General features: G+C 36.9%; 1 protein-coding gene across 3 annotated transcripts in view; it reads left to right on the forward strand.

Annotated features, from left to right (window-relative positions):
* KMT2E (lysine methyltransferase 2E (inactive)) overlaps positions 1-17,065 on the forward strand; it is a 54,491-nt gene that overhangs the window by 20,493 nt on the left and 16,933 nt on the right. For 2 of the 3 annotated variants that reach the window (XM_042815431.1, XM_042815432.1), the window contains 11 exons: positions 2,691-2,802; positions 3,338-3,567; positions 4,500-4,580; positions 5,564-5,622; positions 9,568-9,740; positions 10,893-10,931; positions 12,610-12,822; positions 14,086-14,216; positions 15,313-15,430; positions 15,589-15,698; positions 16,175-16,436. In XM_042815431.1, the coding sequence (XP_042671365.1) occupies positions 2,691-2,802; positions 3,338-3,567; positions 4,500-4,580; positions 5,564-5,622; positions 9,568-9,740; positions 10,893-10,931; positions 12,610-12,822; positions 14,086-14,216; positions 15,313-15,430; positions 15,589-15,698; positions 16,175-16,436 (1,528 nt within the window). Of the gene's footprint in view, positions 1-2,690; positions 2,803-3,337; positions 3,568-4,499; positions 4,581-5,563; positions 5,623-9,567; positions 9,741-10,892; positions 10,932-11,616; positions 11,848-12,609; positions 12,823-14,085; positions 14,217-15,312; positions 15,431-15,588; positions 15,699-16,174; positions 16,437-17,065 lie in introns of those variants that run through there. The other variant, XM_042815433.1, reaches the window with a different exon arrangement.

Here is a 17,065-nt window from a genome sequence, read left to right on the forward strand (position 1 = left end):
TGAACGTTAGGGAATGATGAGAACGGGAGAGTCTTCATCTGCAGAGTTGAAAGTTATCTGAGAGACATTGTTACTTCTTAACTCTTTTTCGAGTTACAAGAATGTTTTTAACCCAGAAGAAACTTCTTCTTTTTTTTTTTTTTTTTAAATACTCCTTGCTGTTGTTTTTGGTTTGTTTGTTTTTAATTCTGAATATTTGGCACGGTTGTGAATTGCTAATCAATACACATTCAGTCTCAAATGAAAGTTGGGCTTTTGGGTTTTGGCTCTGCATTCTGTGTTCTCCAGGTCTTAGAATAGTTGGAGATAATGGATTGCATTTGTTTGTCTAATGCATTTCCTTTTTAGATGTTTTAATTCTTCTGCTTTCCACAACTGCTTTCATCTAAACTTTAATGGCTTTACTCTTCAGTGGTTTATAATTTTCTAGCTTAGGTAGAAATACATTTAAGGAGTAGGGTGTACTCTCTTGCTCTATATTTTGCAGGAGTACCTTTTTAGTTTTGTTGTCAGTTAATGACACACGTGACCTCACTTTTTAGGACATACATTTCCATTCTGATAGTTTCATTGCGTGCTCCCATGTCGAAGCAGCTGCTATTTAGGTCGTGGTAAGATGGACTTATTTTCAGTGAAGAAAAATCTCCTAAATCAATCACAGCACTGCTTAAGGATGAACTGTAGACGAATTCCCCACTAGTCTGTATGAGTAAACCCTCCTGCTCTGAAAATGGGGGCTTTTATTTTCCATATACTCAAGAAAACCATCGAGGTGGAGCTTGGAACCCATAGTGGTGGGCATGGAACCATGGTTTTGCTTTTCCAATTCAGTAAGTGGTGAAGAATAACAACGAAAGCAATACAGTGATGGAGACTCTCTTGAATTGGAGAGGAAAAAAGAGAATTTCTATTTTAGACATCATGGATGAAAGGTCAACTTCTAATCCACTGGCATTTAGATTGGCAAGACCATCAGAAGGATTACCTAGATGACATTAATGGTGTGCAGTTACTGCATAGGTGCACTGCGTATCAGAATATGGATAGTCATAATGGAAAGGGAGATCTGTTGGAAGAACTTTGTCTGTCCAACTGGTGTCCTTTTTTTCTGTATCGTGTTTGATGAATCTGATGAATATCCTCCTCTTTCGTCCACCCTTCTTGGTGACTGTGAGAAACATTAGTATTTTTCAGAAGATTTTTTTCCCTCTTTGGACTTCATTAACTAACATTCTCACCTATGGGTAATTTTAACAAGTGTTTCTTTTTAACCTGTTTTATTGCGTAGTAGTATCACATAGGGCAAAGCTAATAAGAAGCAGGTTGCTTAAGATATTAGTAGGACATCTGCAAGTAGATAGAAAAGTGCTCTGTATTGTTTCCAGGAAGAATAATTATATTCTTACAAAAACGTTAGCAACAAGGGGGAATTGCTGCTGTTCTCCTCCATCAGCCTAGTGTCACCTCATGGCAGAACAACAACAGAAAGCCTGTCTTTAATATCTTAGAGTCTGAAGAAAAGTACACAGGTTTTTGAATTAGCAGTGTTCAGAACAACCATCTTCATTTTAAACAGTGATTCAAGGAATTACTGAACTATTTGTGATGGGAAATATATTTGATGCATAACAAAGCTAAATGTAGGGAAGAAATTAGCCTCGATTTGTATTGTGAGTCAAAAGCCATTTCAGTTCATTAGATAAAGATATTTTGTTCTGTTTCAATGTGAAAAATAAATTCTTAATGCAGCTAGGTAACTGCATTCGTTTGGAGTTTGTACTTGTCTATTTGGGTCATGGGGGTTAAAAAAAATAAAAGCTTCAGGATGCTGACATAAATGTAACTGCTGAGGAAAGGTGCAATTTCTTGGACTCGGAGGCTCCTGTTTTAGTGTTCCTTTCTCATCTTGTGTTGTAGTTTAGATCATGGAAGCAGTGGGTTGACTGTTACAACCTTTTACTGCAAAGCGTTATCTAGCAGTTTTTTCATTTTTTTCTTTCTAGCTAAATGTAATTCGGGAACTGCTTTTTGTTTCGTTTTTAATAAATAAGTTTGCCTTGCTTAAGGTTTCTGTCTGTAAAAAGAGTACTGCTCTGCTTCGGTGCTGGTTTGTGAAAATGTTGAGAATGATGCAGTGGTGCAGCCGCCAGGTGGCATTACACAATTGAGCAGCGTCGCAGCTGGTGCTGGAGCTGTATCAATAGGTTTGCAATTCTGTGTGTATAGCTGCTTACTTCTCTTGTCATTAAGCTGAACTCCTTTGTTTAGCCTTTATTACGGCTTAATAGATCCTTGACAAACTGCATAATATGCTTTTCTGTTTCATAAGCCAAATTTGTGGGTTATGTGAAGTGATTTAATGTGGACTTCTTTTTTCCTTCAAGGAAGATTTTGTAACTACAGAGGCATAAGTTCTTTGTAACTCTGAAAGCTTTCTTTTTAAGTGAAAGTTGTTTTCTCTGAAGGGATAAACGAATACAGAGTTGAATGTTTTTTCCTTTTTCTTTTTTTCCCCCCAGATTTACCCTTTACCTATTTGTATGCTCCTTTTTAACAGGAAGAGCAAGTAATTACTTAGCAGCTGTGAAACAAGCGCATGAAGTTTCTTAGTGTTATGTTAGCTTACACACTTTGATATTTACATTTATTAGTGTAACTGTATTTATTCTTCTTCTGATTTGATTTTGCAGACCAGAATCTGTAGAAGCTAGCCCTGTGGTAGTTGAAAAATCGAACAGTTATCCGCACCAGTTGTATACCAGCAGCTCGCATTCACACAGCTACATTGGTTTGCCCTATGCAGTAAGTTTCACTAGATATTGTATGTACATAGATAATGTAAAATCTGCTGTTCTAAAATAGAAGAATGCTGATTCTTGCTTACAGTTTTGCATTTTATTGAGGTCTGGGTAAATTGACTAAAGGTGGTTGATTGGAAACTCAACGCAGAACACAGTTAACTTTATGTAAACTACAAACTCATAGAATGGTTTGGGTTGGAAGGGACGCTTAAGATATGCAGTTCCAACCACCTGCTGTAGGCAGGGACACCTCCCTCTAGACCAGGTTGCTCACAGCCCCATCCAGCCTGGACTTCAATGCTTCCAGGAAGGGGGGCATTTACAGCCTTTCTGGGCAATCTGTTCCAGTCTCACCACCCTCACAGCTGAGAAGGTACATAACCAAGAATGGACAACGACAAAAACAAAACTGTGAAGTGTTATTTACAAATGCTTAGAGCTTTAGAGGCTTTTTATGAAGTTAATTCTTCTACTTTGGCTTAAATAACTATCAGAGCATGTGAATACTTACAACTTACCTTTCAAAACCAATCTAGGACCATAACTATGGTGCTCGGCCTCCTCCAACGCCTCCAGCTTCTCCTCCTCCATCAGTAGTTATAAGCAAGAATGAAGTAGGCATATTTACCACTCCCAACTTTGATGAAACCTCCAGTGCTACTACCATCAGTACATCAGAGGATGGAAGCTATGGAACTGATATTACCAGATGCATTTGTGGCTTTACACACGATGATGGATATATGATCTGTTGTGACAAATGCAGGTAATGAATATTAAATGCATCAAGAAGGTAAAAATGACTTAGAACTGCTTTGTAATATTAAGTGCAATTAAATAGTGATTTAACTATGTTGATTAATAGAAAAGAATACATTTCCTTCATCAGAACGTTGTTTGAAAATTGTATGGCTTTCTAATAGGCAAAGTAGTTGATGAAGGCCAATGAGTTTATCACACCTTATTCCTATCTGTCTTAACATGCCTTTATTTGTGTATTGTTACTCCAGGAAGGATTTTATTATTCTCAAACAGGTATCTGTCTGGTACTTTTTCCAAGTTGTTTGTTATTATGGCAAAGAAAAATCTGCATGTACCAAGTAATAATGAAGTATCTTGGTAAATTAGGTATGTGTAAACCAAATAACTTGAAGAAAACAAGGTGATTGGACATAAACCTCTCAAATATCAGCCTCTGTATGCATCATCTTTCTGATAAGAACTCTTCATCTTCATGAGAGTTGACTTAGTCTTTCCCTAGTTACTGAAATTCTTAAACCTAGCAGTTTCTTATTTTGGAAGCCAAAGTTAAATGTTTAAACTTCTGTGTTCATGTTTAAGTACCTGCTTGGGCATACTAATGTGAGTGGGTGCTAATAGATTTCTGGATTCTGGAAAATTGAGCTTTGGGACTTCCAATGAGCAAATTGATGTTGCTTAATTTATGAAGTCATTGTGTGTTTCTGAAATAATATCTACAGCTAGTCACAACATTAATTTGAGCCTCGTTCAGCCAGCTGCATGTGTAACAAACTTGTTTGTTTTCAGTGGTCCTTAATTCTGGTAACCTTTACTCTTATTTTAAATCTTACTTTTAACCTTATTTTAAGATCACGGTGAAAAAAAAGGATATGTGTGCACACAAAGTTTCTAAAATTTTCCTTAAAGTAACTAAAAGTTTGGGGTTTTGTTTTTTAGTGTCTGGCAGCACATTGACTGTATGGGAATTGACAGGCAGCATATTCCTGACATATATCTGTGTGAACGTTGTCAACCAAGGTGAGTAGTTCAATGGTTTTCAACTCCAGATAGTTAGAAGGAGTGGAGAATATTTCAGGGAAAAAAAAAACAACAAACACAACAGAATAGATGGAGGCATGTTTCTGATGCAGATGATCATACTGATATCCATTTCCATGTGCTCCCTGATTGTTGTTTTACCTCGCTAGCTGACAGTGATAAACACTTGAAACACTTACTGCCATAGCAGCATCTCCTGGATTTTGTCTGTCAGCCTGAGAAAACTCATTCTATCTTTTGTTTCATTGCTGTCAAATGTGGGGGATTCTTTACAGGAGCTCTTTCGGGTTCTTAACTGATCCATCCGTTTTGAGTACATTTCTGGGTATCATTCCAAAATGCTGCAGTCCTCACTTCAAAGGTTTCTTGCTCTGAAATAGGTACCTTTTATCCTCTTTCTCAGTCTAGAAGTCATAAGACACTACTAGGAAGGCATTTTGTTTTGTTGGTAGGTGGATGGTACCTGACTAATGATTGTTGCCCTGTGACATGCAGCATAAAATGCTTCCTTTAGTTACATTGCAGATTGTCAGTTGCACAGTGAATAAAAGACCTGTGTTCAGAACACATTTAATTACAAATAAATGATTTTTTTTCTTCTGACAAAATGTTTGAGCCCTGTCATCTTAGGATCTTATATCATAATGATTATTTAGATCTGCAAGAAGATGGTTTAATGCCTGCTTATTTGTAATCCGTGGGCCAACAGTCGATCTTTCTTCTGAGCTACCTCCATTTTCGGTATGTTTTCCAAGTGATGTGAATGCTGCCCTTTACTTTGCATTACTGTGGAATGAAGCAGAGCAACATTTACGTTTTCATGAGTATTTAAACTCTCAGTTCGTATACAGTTTATTCTGTTGTGGTCTCTGGAAAATGGAAACAAGAAGTCTGCTTTAATTCTTGGATGTATGGATCCATAAATGTAAAGCATGGAGTAAAAGTTATTTCTTTAATTTCAGGAACTTGGATAAGGAAAGGGCAGTGCTATTGCAGAGGAGGAAAAGGGAAAATATGTCAGGTGGGTAAAACTTAAACTTTTTTCACTAAAGGTTGTAAAATAACTATCAATTGCGTGGACTTAAGGGTGCGTACACAGTTCTCTGCAATATTGACTGCATTCAGAATGTAAGGTTCAGTGAATCTATTTCTTATAGACTATAGGTTCTTGTATTTCTTATCATGTACAACAACGTTACATCAGAATAGTTGATGTTCCAAGTGTTTCGTTAAAAGCTGTCATCCCTGTTGGGTTTTTTTGTTGTTGTTTTCTGACTGCTGCGGAGAAATTCAGTCTGAGCCTTAAGATTTTATAAAAATGAATGTAGCTTTTATAATCATAAGAATACTTTGAGTGAGCTACTAAAAATAGATGGGAAAGTTTGAGGTTTCTTCTGGGTTAAGAGAGGGGTTACTGGGTTTGTTTTCTCTGGGGGAAAATGACTTCATTGCTCTGTCATTTCTTCCTTAGCAGTGTAGACTTGTATCCTAATACTGACGTCTTAAAACCACTCTACTGCTGCTAATGTTCCTGACTCTGATAAAAAATAAAATAACTAAATGAGCTTTAAAACAATATAGCATAATTCTGAAGGAATCCTAACTCTCATTTGTTGGCTATGTGTATTGGTGTTTTTGTCAACTACAAAAATTAATACAATTTTTTATTGTTGTAGTACCTTATCTTTGTTTTGTGAAATTTGCTCTCCACTTATGGAATTGGAAAGCTCAACTGATATAACTTGTCAGGAGCTCTATCCAGCTATTGCCAAAATGTGGCATGTTTTTGGTTGTCAGGTGATTACTTTGAAGCTATTACAGAAGTCCTAACATAGGAGATGATCTCTGTTCTGTAACTTCAGATGTTTTACTTCCAAATGCTGTTTCTGAAGTGTGGGGGTATGTGCAAGATGAGCAAGCTGCTTTTGACGGTTAAAGATGTTAATAACTTATTTAGAGCACCACTATTATTTCTGGCTTTACCTGCTTTCATTTTTGCAAAACAGAACTTACTTTATAAAAGTTTTGACTGAAATGCTAGTTATTACAAATTTATGTATTTTTTCAGAGTTCTAGAATGTGTTTTCTGTTTATTTTAACAGTAAAACAAGTACATTTGTTATATGTAAGTGGTATGATGACACTGTGAAGTTCAGTTTGAATTCATGTACAGTACAGCAGGAGTTGATGGTCCGTGCTATTTAAGTAATCTCTTAGGATTTGTAGTTACACTGTGATCGTTTGCAGGAATAGAGGTGGTCAGAATCTTATGTAGGAGCTGGAGTTTGACTTAATCCTTAGTCCTGATCAGTCTTAAATCCGTTCTATGCAGTTAATAGGAAAAAAAAGTATATGGTTAATCTTAAGTATCAAAAAAGAGTAAGCCCTACGCTTCTGATCCTGTTTAGGCTGTGACTTAGTGTGTGCTATTAATAATTGTAATTTACAGTACATAATTAGAGAGCAAGCATCCATTAATTTCTGGTTAATTTTCATTCAGCATGGCTGAATGTACTTCTTGTGTTTGTTGATATTACGTGGTTCAGTCAAGCCTAAAGTAATTCTATGTATGAATAGTTTACCATGAGACCTGTGAAAATGGCCAGTTTCAATGGATGATATCAAGTAGGAAGAGCAAAAAAGCATTGATTCAGATGGCTCTGTTAATAAAAGTATTTGAAAGCAGCAGAATGTTGCTTGTAACTTGGTGATAAGTTACAGATGTTTGATGGACGTCCAGGTTGCCCTCCTTCTGTGCTCTTTGAGTATGGTTACAGTGTTCTTGAAGTTTACACATAATGTAACTATTCAATTTGATGTGAGAATACAGAGTAGTGGGTTTTATTTTAATGATTTCGAAAGCGTTGCTGAGCTTAGCCCTGTTCCATACAGAGCTAAACTGTGGGGAGAAGAAATAGATCAGTTATTTTACCTCAGGAAAAGAGTTTTTAGCGGTACCACTTGCGTGTGATACCAGTGGGTGAGTTTTGTGTGTTCACCTTTCTTCCTTGGAGCATTTCTGGTCCGTAGTTCTGGTGCTTGCAGTTGTTTGTGGTCGAGTTTGGTTTGTTATTCTGGTATAAACATGTAATGCTGTTTGCTGTGGATTAGATTATTTCCTGTGGATCAGTGGGGAGTGTGTGTGCATGTGTGTGAACTACTTAGTTATTTGCATCAAGGATGGCTTTTTCTATTTGTAAACATACAGTTTCTAGATCTACTACTTGTTCATGGATGTTGCTTCAAGCTGCCTGGTCTTTAAAGTGGTGCTGATAATACCACTTGCTGCTTATGGAGGGAAGAGTCTGGGCCCATCATCTTCTGTGAAACTTTTTCAGTGTCTGTACCCTGTCTTCCACGCTACAAAGTCTTCCCTTAGAGTGCTCTGCTGAGGCTCTTCAAAGTGAAAGCAGGTTATGTAGGTTAGGAAGGAGCATGTCAAAACAACTCTGTGTAATTATATGTTCAATTGAGGTAATTATTCTTTACAGAAAGCTAGAGCACATTATAGATAGACAACAATAATAGCATTGTACTTCTCTGGGGAATATGGTATTTTGTAGGGTCTGTTGTTTGCTTATTTATTTGCCTTAGACATAATGATGCTGTGGGCATTCATGTCTGGAATGCAACATTGATGATTTCAAAGTTGCCTTGAATTTTCATTTATTAACTGTTGTTTAATTTACTATACATGAAAATTATTGTTTGGTTAGGCTTCTGCATTTCTTTTAATGCTAGTTCATAAAATAGTCCCAGTGGGCATGCATCAAGTTAAGAAAATATGATCAGCTTCTAAAACATCAATATTCCCATATCATCTTATTGTAGGTAAGGTATAATTATTTGCCTAACAGACTTTAAAAGAAGAACCAATATAGTAAAACTGGATTGCTTACTATTGTGGAGAGAGTAATCCTGTTTAAGGAACGTTGTGATCAAGGAAAATCTTGAGTAGCCAGATCTCTTTACAGAGCTGTCGAGTGTACTGATTAAGGCAACATCCCTTTAATCTCAGAGACTCTTCTCTGCTCTTTTATTAAGTATTTGTTAAGCCTTCCATGCAGCTTCAAAAAGCCTTGCTTAGTGTGAAATGTATTTAATGAAGCTGAATATTTGAAAAGCTGCTAAAATGTGAGACGTCTGTACTAAGCACTTGTAGTCTCTTATCTGTTTGTACCATCTCTCTTCCAAACCTCCTCACACTTGACAGCTTTTCATTGTGACAGATCTAGGGTAATCCTGTTTAAGGTCAGGAAGTGTATTTACCTGACATAAGTGATGATGTGTGCTGAATTTCATACTTCAGCTTTTAGGTTTTCTTGTGAACAGCGCAATGAAAATTTGCATCAGTTTGTGTACAGTCTTGTTTTAACAAGAAAAGTAGACACACCATTTCTCCTTGTGGGGAGTAGCAGTGTGTTATTGATAGGGGATTTTTATTTTTTTTTAAAGAGAAGAGGCTTTCAGCCACATTGACATACTTACCTTGGAAAGGACACATAACAGTCAAAATTTCGTCTGGACGTGACTGATTAATAGGATTTTAAAAGAAATGCTGGGCAGGTAATAATTTTCATCCCTTTCAGACTGTCATCATGCAAGAGAATCTTGTAGCCATATTACAAGTACAGGCCGGGTATACAGAGATGAATGAGCTGATGAATAATATTTTGCTTTTGTTGTTGTTTCAATACTAATGTTGCTTAAAATGAAATACTGTACAGTAATGCTATTTAAAAAGTTGAATTAGTGTGGTATTTTTTTCTTACCTGGTACTGCAAACACCTGCTGATGGCCAGCTTCTCACAGGTTATTCGTTTTCATGCTGTTAAAGCTGTTGGAAAACTTTGCAAACAAGTACTTGAAGTATTTGACAGTGTATGCTTTTTGCTTTTAAAAGAAGTTACAGAGTAACTAGTTAATGTTCTTTCTGATTGCTTATAAACTGTTCTTTGTTTTAAAGATGGGGATACCAGTGCGACAGAGAGTGGTGATGAAGTTCCTGTGGAACTGTATACTGCTTTTCAACACACACCAACTACATTTACAATAGCTTCTCCAAGAGTTACAAAGGTCAATGATAAGAAGAGGAAGAAAAGTGGGGAGAAAGAGCAGAACATAGCAAAATGTAAAAAAGTGAGTGAATCTGATTTCTCTTTCTGTAATTGTTACAAATCACAGCTGTGTGACATCTTTGGTTTTAAAATTCAGGCCATTGTTACTAATAATATTTTACTACCTGGGTTTACATTGAAATGAAGTGCCCTGTTGCAGTGCATGTTACAGTCTTCCCTGCTTGTTCCCCCCTCATAAATTCAAAGTAAAATGTACAGCTATGACACTTGAATTTTGTAATTGAGACAGAATTTGTAAGGAGAATTGCATTTTGCTGCACCACTTACTATAGCTATAAGCAGACTTCATGAGCAGACCAATGAGGTAACCAAAGAAGAATTCTGTGCCTGGAATCTTTAGTTGTGGTAATTTATGTTCAGAAATGTTTTCTACTTCACGAGACACGTGTCCATTTATTTGAGGTGAAATTGTGTGGAAATGTGCTGCTGGTGTTATCTAAAATAATTTGGTAAACAGTGTATAGAAGCAGTGGTATTTAGATGTGAACAGTATTTTCTCTATGTGAGGAAGTGAAGTACATAGCATTTCCTAAAGCAGTGAGTTGCTTTCTGTAGTTAAATTTCACTGGCTTCGATGAGAATTCTGTCCCTCAGAAGTGAAAAATGGTTACTGGTATCCTTTTGGAGATCTTAAGTATGCTTCCTTTTGAGAGAAAGGTTCTGCACATAGACTTACTGCAACATATTATTCTGTTTTTATCTCCCAACATAGCAGAAGAAAAATTAATTTCATAGGTTATCTCTGTTAGCTGCTTTCTGCTCAGCTCATTCCACTAGCAGTGCAGTGAGATATTTGGACTATTCACGCACTCTCCTGCTAAGTATGGAGCTGTTCAATAAATAATTCTGGAGCAGCTCTTTGTTGCATTGTGAAATAGTTGAAAGTTATGCAGTATGAGAGGCAGGCAGACTAGGTGCATGGCCTTCTAGAGCCAAAATCCAATGCACTTTCAGTTTGAAATGCTGATTTTAGTTTTTATTACATTTTACTGGAGACACGCTGCTACCTTCCTGCAATTTCGTTGTAACTTGCCTGTTTTCTTGCATGCTTTACTGAGAATAGTCTGCAGTGAATTGTTAATAAGTTAATTGGTTTTTAATTCCTTAAGAGATTGTGTATTGCCACATAAGAAAATAAACCATCTTTTTTCAGGCATTTCGAGAAGGATCCAGAAAATCTTCAAGAGTTAAGGTAATGTGATTTAGTGATTGTTTTGTTTTGTTTCACACCTTAATTGTACATTAATGCATAACTGCAGATGTGCTCTTGATGCTTTGTAATACTTATGTACTAAATTACTCTAATGAAGTTACTGCATGATTATTGTGGGAATTTTAAACTGAGATGGAAGGCTCCTCTTTTTGTTCTACAGATTCAAGCAAAGTGTAATTTTTTTTTTCTCTGAGAATATTTGGTTATCAAGTCAATAAAATGTTCAGGGCACATCTGTGCTGTATGAAGGGGAATAAAGTTGAGCGTACGTCTCATCTGAACCTAACAGCTCCAGCTCGGAGAGCTAAGTTAGCAGTTCTGCTCTGTCATACGTAGGTGTATCCATCTGGTGGGACACTTCTTGCTAGGACGGATTGGTTAAAGAATGGTGTTTGGGATGGCTGCTTTGCAAGATCTAAATGCTGCAGCATTCTTGCTTAAAGTGGGAGAAAAACACGCGTAGTGTGAAAGCTAGATGTTTTGCACAATTCATTCATCCTTGAGATAAATATCAGTAAGTAGGACACAACTGAGGCTTCAGGGGTACGATTGTGACTTGAAAATAAAATGACAAAATCAGGAAATCAGAGGACAATCTTTGTTTTGTTTTGTTTTTGAATGTGGTGTTGGTATGGTTCTGTTGCTTTTGTGGTGGTTTTTTTTTTGTAGTTTGCTTGCATCACAATTTTTTTTTATGCTGTTTGTATGTATGGTTCCTGCAATGCATAAAATAAATATAATCAGTAACAGGTAAATTAAACTGCTGAACACTTGCTGTTTTATTAATGTTTAATAGTGTCTCTGCTCAGGTGGATAGAAAAGGGAGCGTTGGCTGCTGCTGTCCGTAAGGAGCACTGGTTGGCTGCAGCCTGGCTGCTGTTTGTGAGGTCTGGAGGTACAATGGTACTTTCTTTAAAAGTGAAAGGACCCGGAGTGCTGCAGGGGAAAAAATGTTTAGTGAGGAACAGGCAAGGGGAACAAAACGATTGGTGCTAAGCTTCTAACACTAGTTTACAGTCTATGCACCTTAATGTATTAGTGATAGGCTTTGTGAAGTTTAGCTAAGTGCAAAGCAGAAAAATGTGGCATAACCCTTGAAGCTGGAAGGGGGTTTTGGATCTGTGTGTAATGGAATGGAAGCTGGTTTGCATATGTTCATAAAAATTGAGTAGAGGGAGAGAGAGATTTGATCTCAGTTCCTGCACTCATGTTGCAGGAGGAGACAGTTTCAGTCTTCATCCTTGTCCCACAAAAAACTCGAATCCCTGTTTAAGAGGAGTGTATTCCTGAAGTTGGGCAATTTTTATGAAATGATGCAGTTTTTGAAGGGCAGATATAATGCTACTGAATTCAGTGAAATGCTTTTAAGTAATTCAGAGCATTAAATTGGACTTCCTACAAACTGTACTTCCCCTTTGTATAGCGAAGGGGAAAGTGCATGTGAAGTACAGTACTGACAGGTCTTAATTTTCATAGATACAACAAAGACAGAGCAAGGCTGCATTATAAACAAATTTAAATCAATGGCATACCTTTACCCTTCATTTTGTAGCATGTTGTAGACTTACTTTGTTGAGCTTACTAGTGGGAACATGTCTTTCAAAAAATATATTTTTTTTCTTACCCTGTAATAAGTGATTGCTTACTTAATTTACAGGGCTCAGCTCCAGAGATTGATCCTACTGACAGTTCAAACTTTGGATGGGAAACTAAAATCAAAGCATGGATGGATCGTTACGAAGAGGCAAATAATAACCAGTACAGCGAGGGAGTTCAGAGGGAGGCACAAAAAATAGCTCTGAGATTAGGCAATGGAAATGACAAGAAAGAAGTCAGCACCAGCAATCTGATTTTCAAACCTCCAGTAGAGGTGAGGAGCTGTGCCATGTGTTGTTATTGCTTGCTCTGTATTTGTGCTATGACCAAGATAGCCACTTACATTTATATTTGCGTATCAATATTCATGAATAGTTAAGATGCTATGTTAAGCCTGAAGCATGAATTGTCATTTGAAATACTTTTTTTGTGGAGAGCATAACACAGTAAATTTCTCTGCTCCTGCTTCTCTGATGGGTGAGGACTATTTGGTATGGTTAGAGTAGGAATAAATGTCAGAGTTTGTTTCTCTGCTCTGTACATCAACATCTGCATCTGCATCTGTACATACAACACAGTCTGTGTTTTTCAGAAGATGTGGTAAGTTGGTTCTGAATTTTTAGGTATTCGGATTAGAATGTAACTTAGTAGTTCATGAAAGACGTTTCTGGCAGTAGTTGGTATCACAACTGGTGCGACTCTTGTGATCATGTAATTTCTAGTTTATGAAGAGATTGTGCATTGTCTTTTTTTTCCTGTCCTTGGCATCAGTTACTTAGCAGCTTAAAATCGGAGCCATGTAATAGACATTAGCATTTTGTAGCAGAAATCTCAAGGAGTAGTTACTGTAGCAGATTAATAGAAGCATCTTTGCTTCTTTTCCTCAAAGACGATCATGGCATATGGGACAGCCTCCTTAGAGGAATATCCCTGCTTACAGAGCCTTTTTCCTACATAGAGGCTACTTCCTTTTTGATTGGCGGTGACAGTTTTGAGAGGTGTGAGTTCACTAATTGTCAGGGTATGTATTGGTTTTTAATTAAAAGCCATCCTTTCATCTAAAGGTATGGAAATAAGTATAAGAAATTTGCAAACTTTTCTAGGTTTCTTTATTATTTTGATATTTTCCTGTTCTGTTTTTTTTCTTGAGTGAATAATGAATGTGTGTATCTGTATGTTTCTGTTTTGATTTGAAGGAATTGAAGCCTTTTCAAAGCAATATGCAGGAATTCAGCATGTACTTCTGAGAGCTAAGTGTACTGAGGGTTATAATACTTGAAGTGAGAGCATCAGTATGTTGTTTTCTCACCATGCCACAACACAGGGCAGTGGCATTTCCTGAATTGAAATTAGTGACTAGTTGCATTGGTAGTGGAACAAGACATTCTGATCAAATTAGTCTGCAGTTTTAATAGCAATAAAGAAGTACTTAGTTCATATAGCATTGTTTAATAGTTGTGAAAGTGTAATCTGCTGTTAATAATAATGGAAAAAATGAAAGAAAATGAAATTCATAAATTAACTTCTGTCTTTATAGAGTTACGTGCAAAAAAACAAGAAAATTTTAAAAGCTGCCAAAGATTTGCCTCCTGATGCACTTATTATTGAATACAGAGGAAAGTTCATGCTGAGAGAACAGTTCGAAGCTAACGGATATTTCTTTAAAAGGTTTGTTTATTCCAGATGTTTTAATAAGATAACTATTAGAACATTTGTGCCAGACTTGTACTGAAGATGCTGAAGGAATCTTTATTACCTGTGGTGTCTTGCATTTTACTGTTGTCTCATTAAAAGTAATTGTAGCTGGTATCTGGTCTCCCCCCTTCTCTTCTGAGCATCATTAGAACATTTTTTTTCAGGAATTATTTTCCTCTTTCTTTGTTCTCAGCTGGTTAAAGGATTCCCATATTCTCATTTGGGAGTTGTGCAGTGTAAACCAGAGGTTGACAGGTTCTGCTGTCGTAAAATAATTCAGAAGGTAATGGTGAAAGCTTTCTTTTGAGAGAGATTTTCATTCTGTCAGGCCAAGGACAGAACTGAACATGGTCAGCTTGGCACTTTTCACTGCCATGGTTCTCTGGCTTGTGGATTACAGAGAAATACAAATTCACGACTGCTTCCTTCATCTGAATTGTTCTCCCCCCTACCATTAAATGCAGGGACACCCTGATAACGAGACATTGCAAGAGGCCTGTTGGAGAAGAGCGAGTGTAGATCTTGTGCTCAGTAAAGATGGAAGGATTCCCAGGTATCTGCAGTAGCAGAAATTCATCTTGGCAGAGCGTTTAGATGTCCAGCTTTCTCAAGAGGGTTGAGTGCCAAGTGGTTACTGTTGGAAATAGGCAGGGACGGGGTTTGTTTCATCTGTGGTTTTTTTTTTGGAGACAGCTCTGTGAGGCATCTACATTTCTGCTGGAGTTTTTTAGAACTTGTTACCAAAAAAAGTTTATTAAGAACACTGAAGAATCTTAGCTTTGTGTCTTCCATGTTTAGTGCTTGCTCTGTTGTTATTCCTCCCTGTAAATCCTATGCAGAAGATTGCATTCAGGACTGTGACGCAAACTTTCAGCATTCCAAGAATACAGTTGGAGAAATGCACCCAGTAGAGTAATGCAGCTTCAAACGCTCATGGATGGTTCTCAGACTAATCCACAGATTCAGAGCGTGTTGGCAACGACATGATACAAAAACAACTAATGTAAGAAGTGGGTTGTATTTACAGTTTTAAAAGGATAACAGGCTGGTTTTCTTCTCTGTTTTTCAGGCCATATCCATTTGTTTTATTTTATTCCAAGTTTCATGGGCTAGAAATGTGTGTTGATGCAAGGACTTTTGGAAACGAAGCTCGATTCATCCGGCGTTCATGTACACCAAATGCAGAGGTGAGCATTTACATGAACTTAAATTAGCTTATGTTTACTTAGATGTTCTTTTCTTTTTGAAGTTCTCCAACTGATAATTTGAGCACTGATTATAATTTTATTTGTTTATTTGTTTATTTTTAATTCGTTACGATAAAGTAATATTCTGTTACCTATAGGTGAGGCATGTAATTGAAGATGGAACGATTCATCTTTATATTTACTCCATCCATAACATTCCAAAAGGAGCAGAGATTACTATAGCATTTGATTTTGATTATGGAAATTGGTAAGTATATGAACATGTTATTCTGAAATACATAAAATACTTACCAAGTCATGATGTATTCAGGGGGGATTTTATTCTTTATATTATTTATTTCCTTGTATGCTTTAATAATGTGATTTTGTACCCGAGTGTTCCAAGTAATTCTGTATGTGCACCTAAGTCCAGGAGCAGTCCATTTAGTTCACATCTTACTGCACAATGCTCACACTTTTCTGTGTCTGCTGATAAGTCAGCTTGGCTGAACGGCATGTGTATCTGGGTTTTCCCAGTGTGTAAATTGCTTACTGTCTTTGCAGAAATAAAAAACTTCCTAGTAGATCCTGTGAAAGCTTTAGTCAGCTGATCTTCATATGCTTAGTTCACATCAGATCAGATGTTTAATGTGAAATTTACCACTTACATGACATAACGTTGTAAAGTACCATTGCTTTACAGCCTGATCAAAATGTGCTTGCTTGCATTCTTTTTACTTGTAGTAAATACAAAGTGGACTGTGCTTGCCTCAAAGAAAATCCTGAATGTCCGGTTCTCAGACGTTCTGAGCCTACAGAAAACATCAATACGGGATATGAAACCAGAAGGAAAAAGGGAAAGAAAGAGAAGGATGTTTCAAGAGAAAAGGAGACTCAAAATCAGAACATCACGTTGGACTGTGAAGGAGCAGCCACCAAAATGAAAATCGCAGATAATAAGCAGAGGAAGCTCTCTCCCCTCAGGCTGTCCATTTCCAATAACCAGGTATTGAGACAAAAAGGATAACAAAACAGAGATTTAAATACGAATAGTCTCCTTAGTGGTTACTACAGTAATTTTAATGAGTAGCTGGAGAAAGGAGTGTGTGGATTTATTGGAAAATGATGAACGAATTGTTTAGGACTTTCATAATGTGTCCAGTTATTCTTAATGTTTGATTGGATTAAAGTTTTTGGTTCCCTTATGAGTTTTAACTGTACACTTTTTCCTCTGAATTTCTGTATGGATCTCTAATGTAAAAGACTCATGTCATGTTTTCAGGATCTCCCAGTCTTTCTTGAAATGCAAGTAACCAAAAAGCCACATTACTCAGAAATTCAGTCTATTAAACATAGCAGCAAATAGGGCTGCTTCTGTAACAAATCAAACTTTAGTTCAGAATGCTGAGTTTTGCTTCTGTCTGTCCTGTAAGCTGGTTAGAAATCTAAATAGAGTTTGGAGGGTTGGGAAGAAGAAGGTGAGTTTTGAAGTAAGTGTGGTAAAGCTAGCTGGTAGTACCATGGCAATTTTAAGATCTGTCAGTATGAAGGAACTATTGAGAGAGATCCATAAAATCAGCAAGTGATGAAGTTTTCTAGAGCAGATGTTGAATTCTTCATGTGAGAAGATGGTTA

This window comes from Centrocercus urophasianus, unplaced genomic scaffold (genome assembly GCF_019232065.1).
Source record: "Centrocercus urophasianus isolate 14NV4802_14NV808 unplaced genomic scaffold, USGS_Curo_1.0 seq_15, whole genome shotgun sequence".
In the NCBI taxonomy this organism is placed as follows: Eukaryota; Metazoa; Chordata; class Aves; order Galliformes; family Phasianidae; genus Centrocercus; species Centrocercus urophasianus.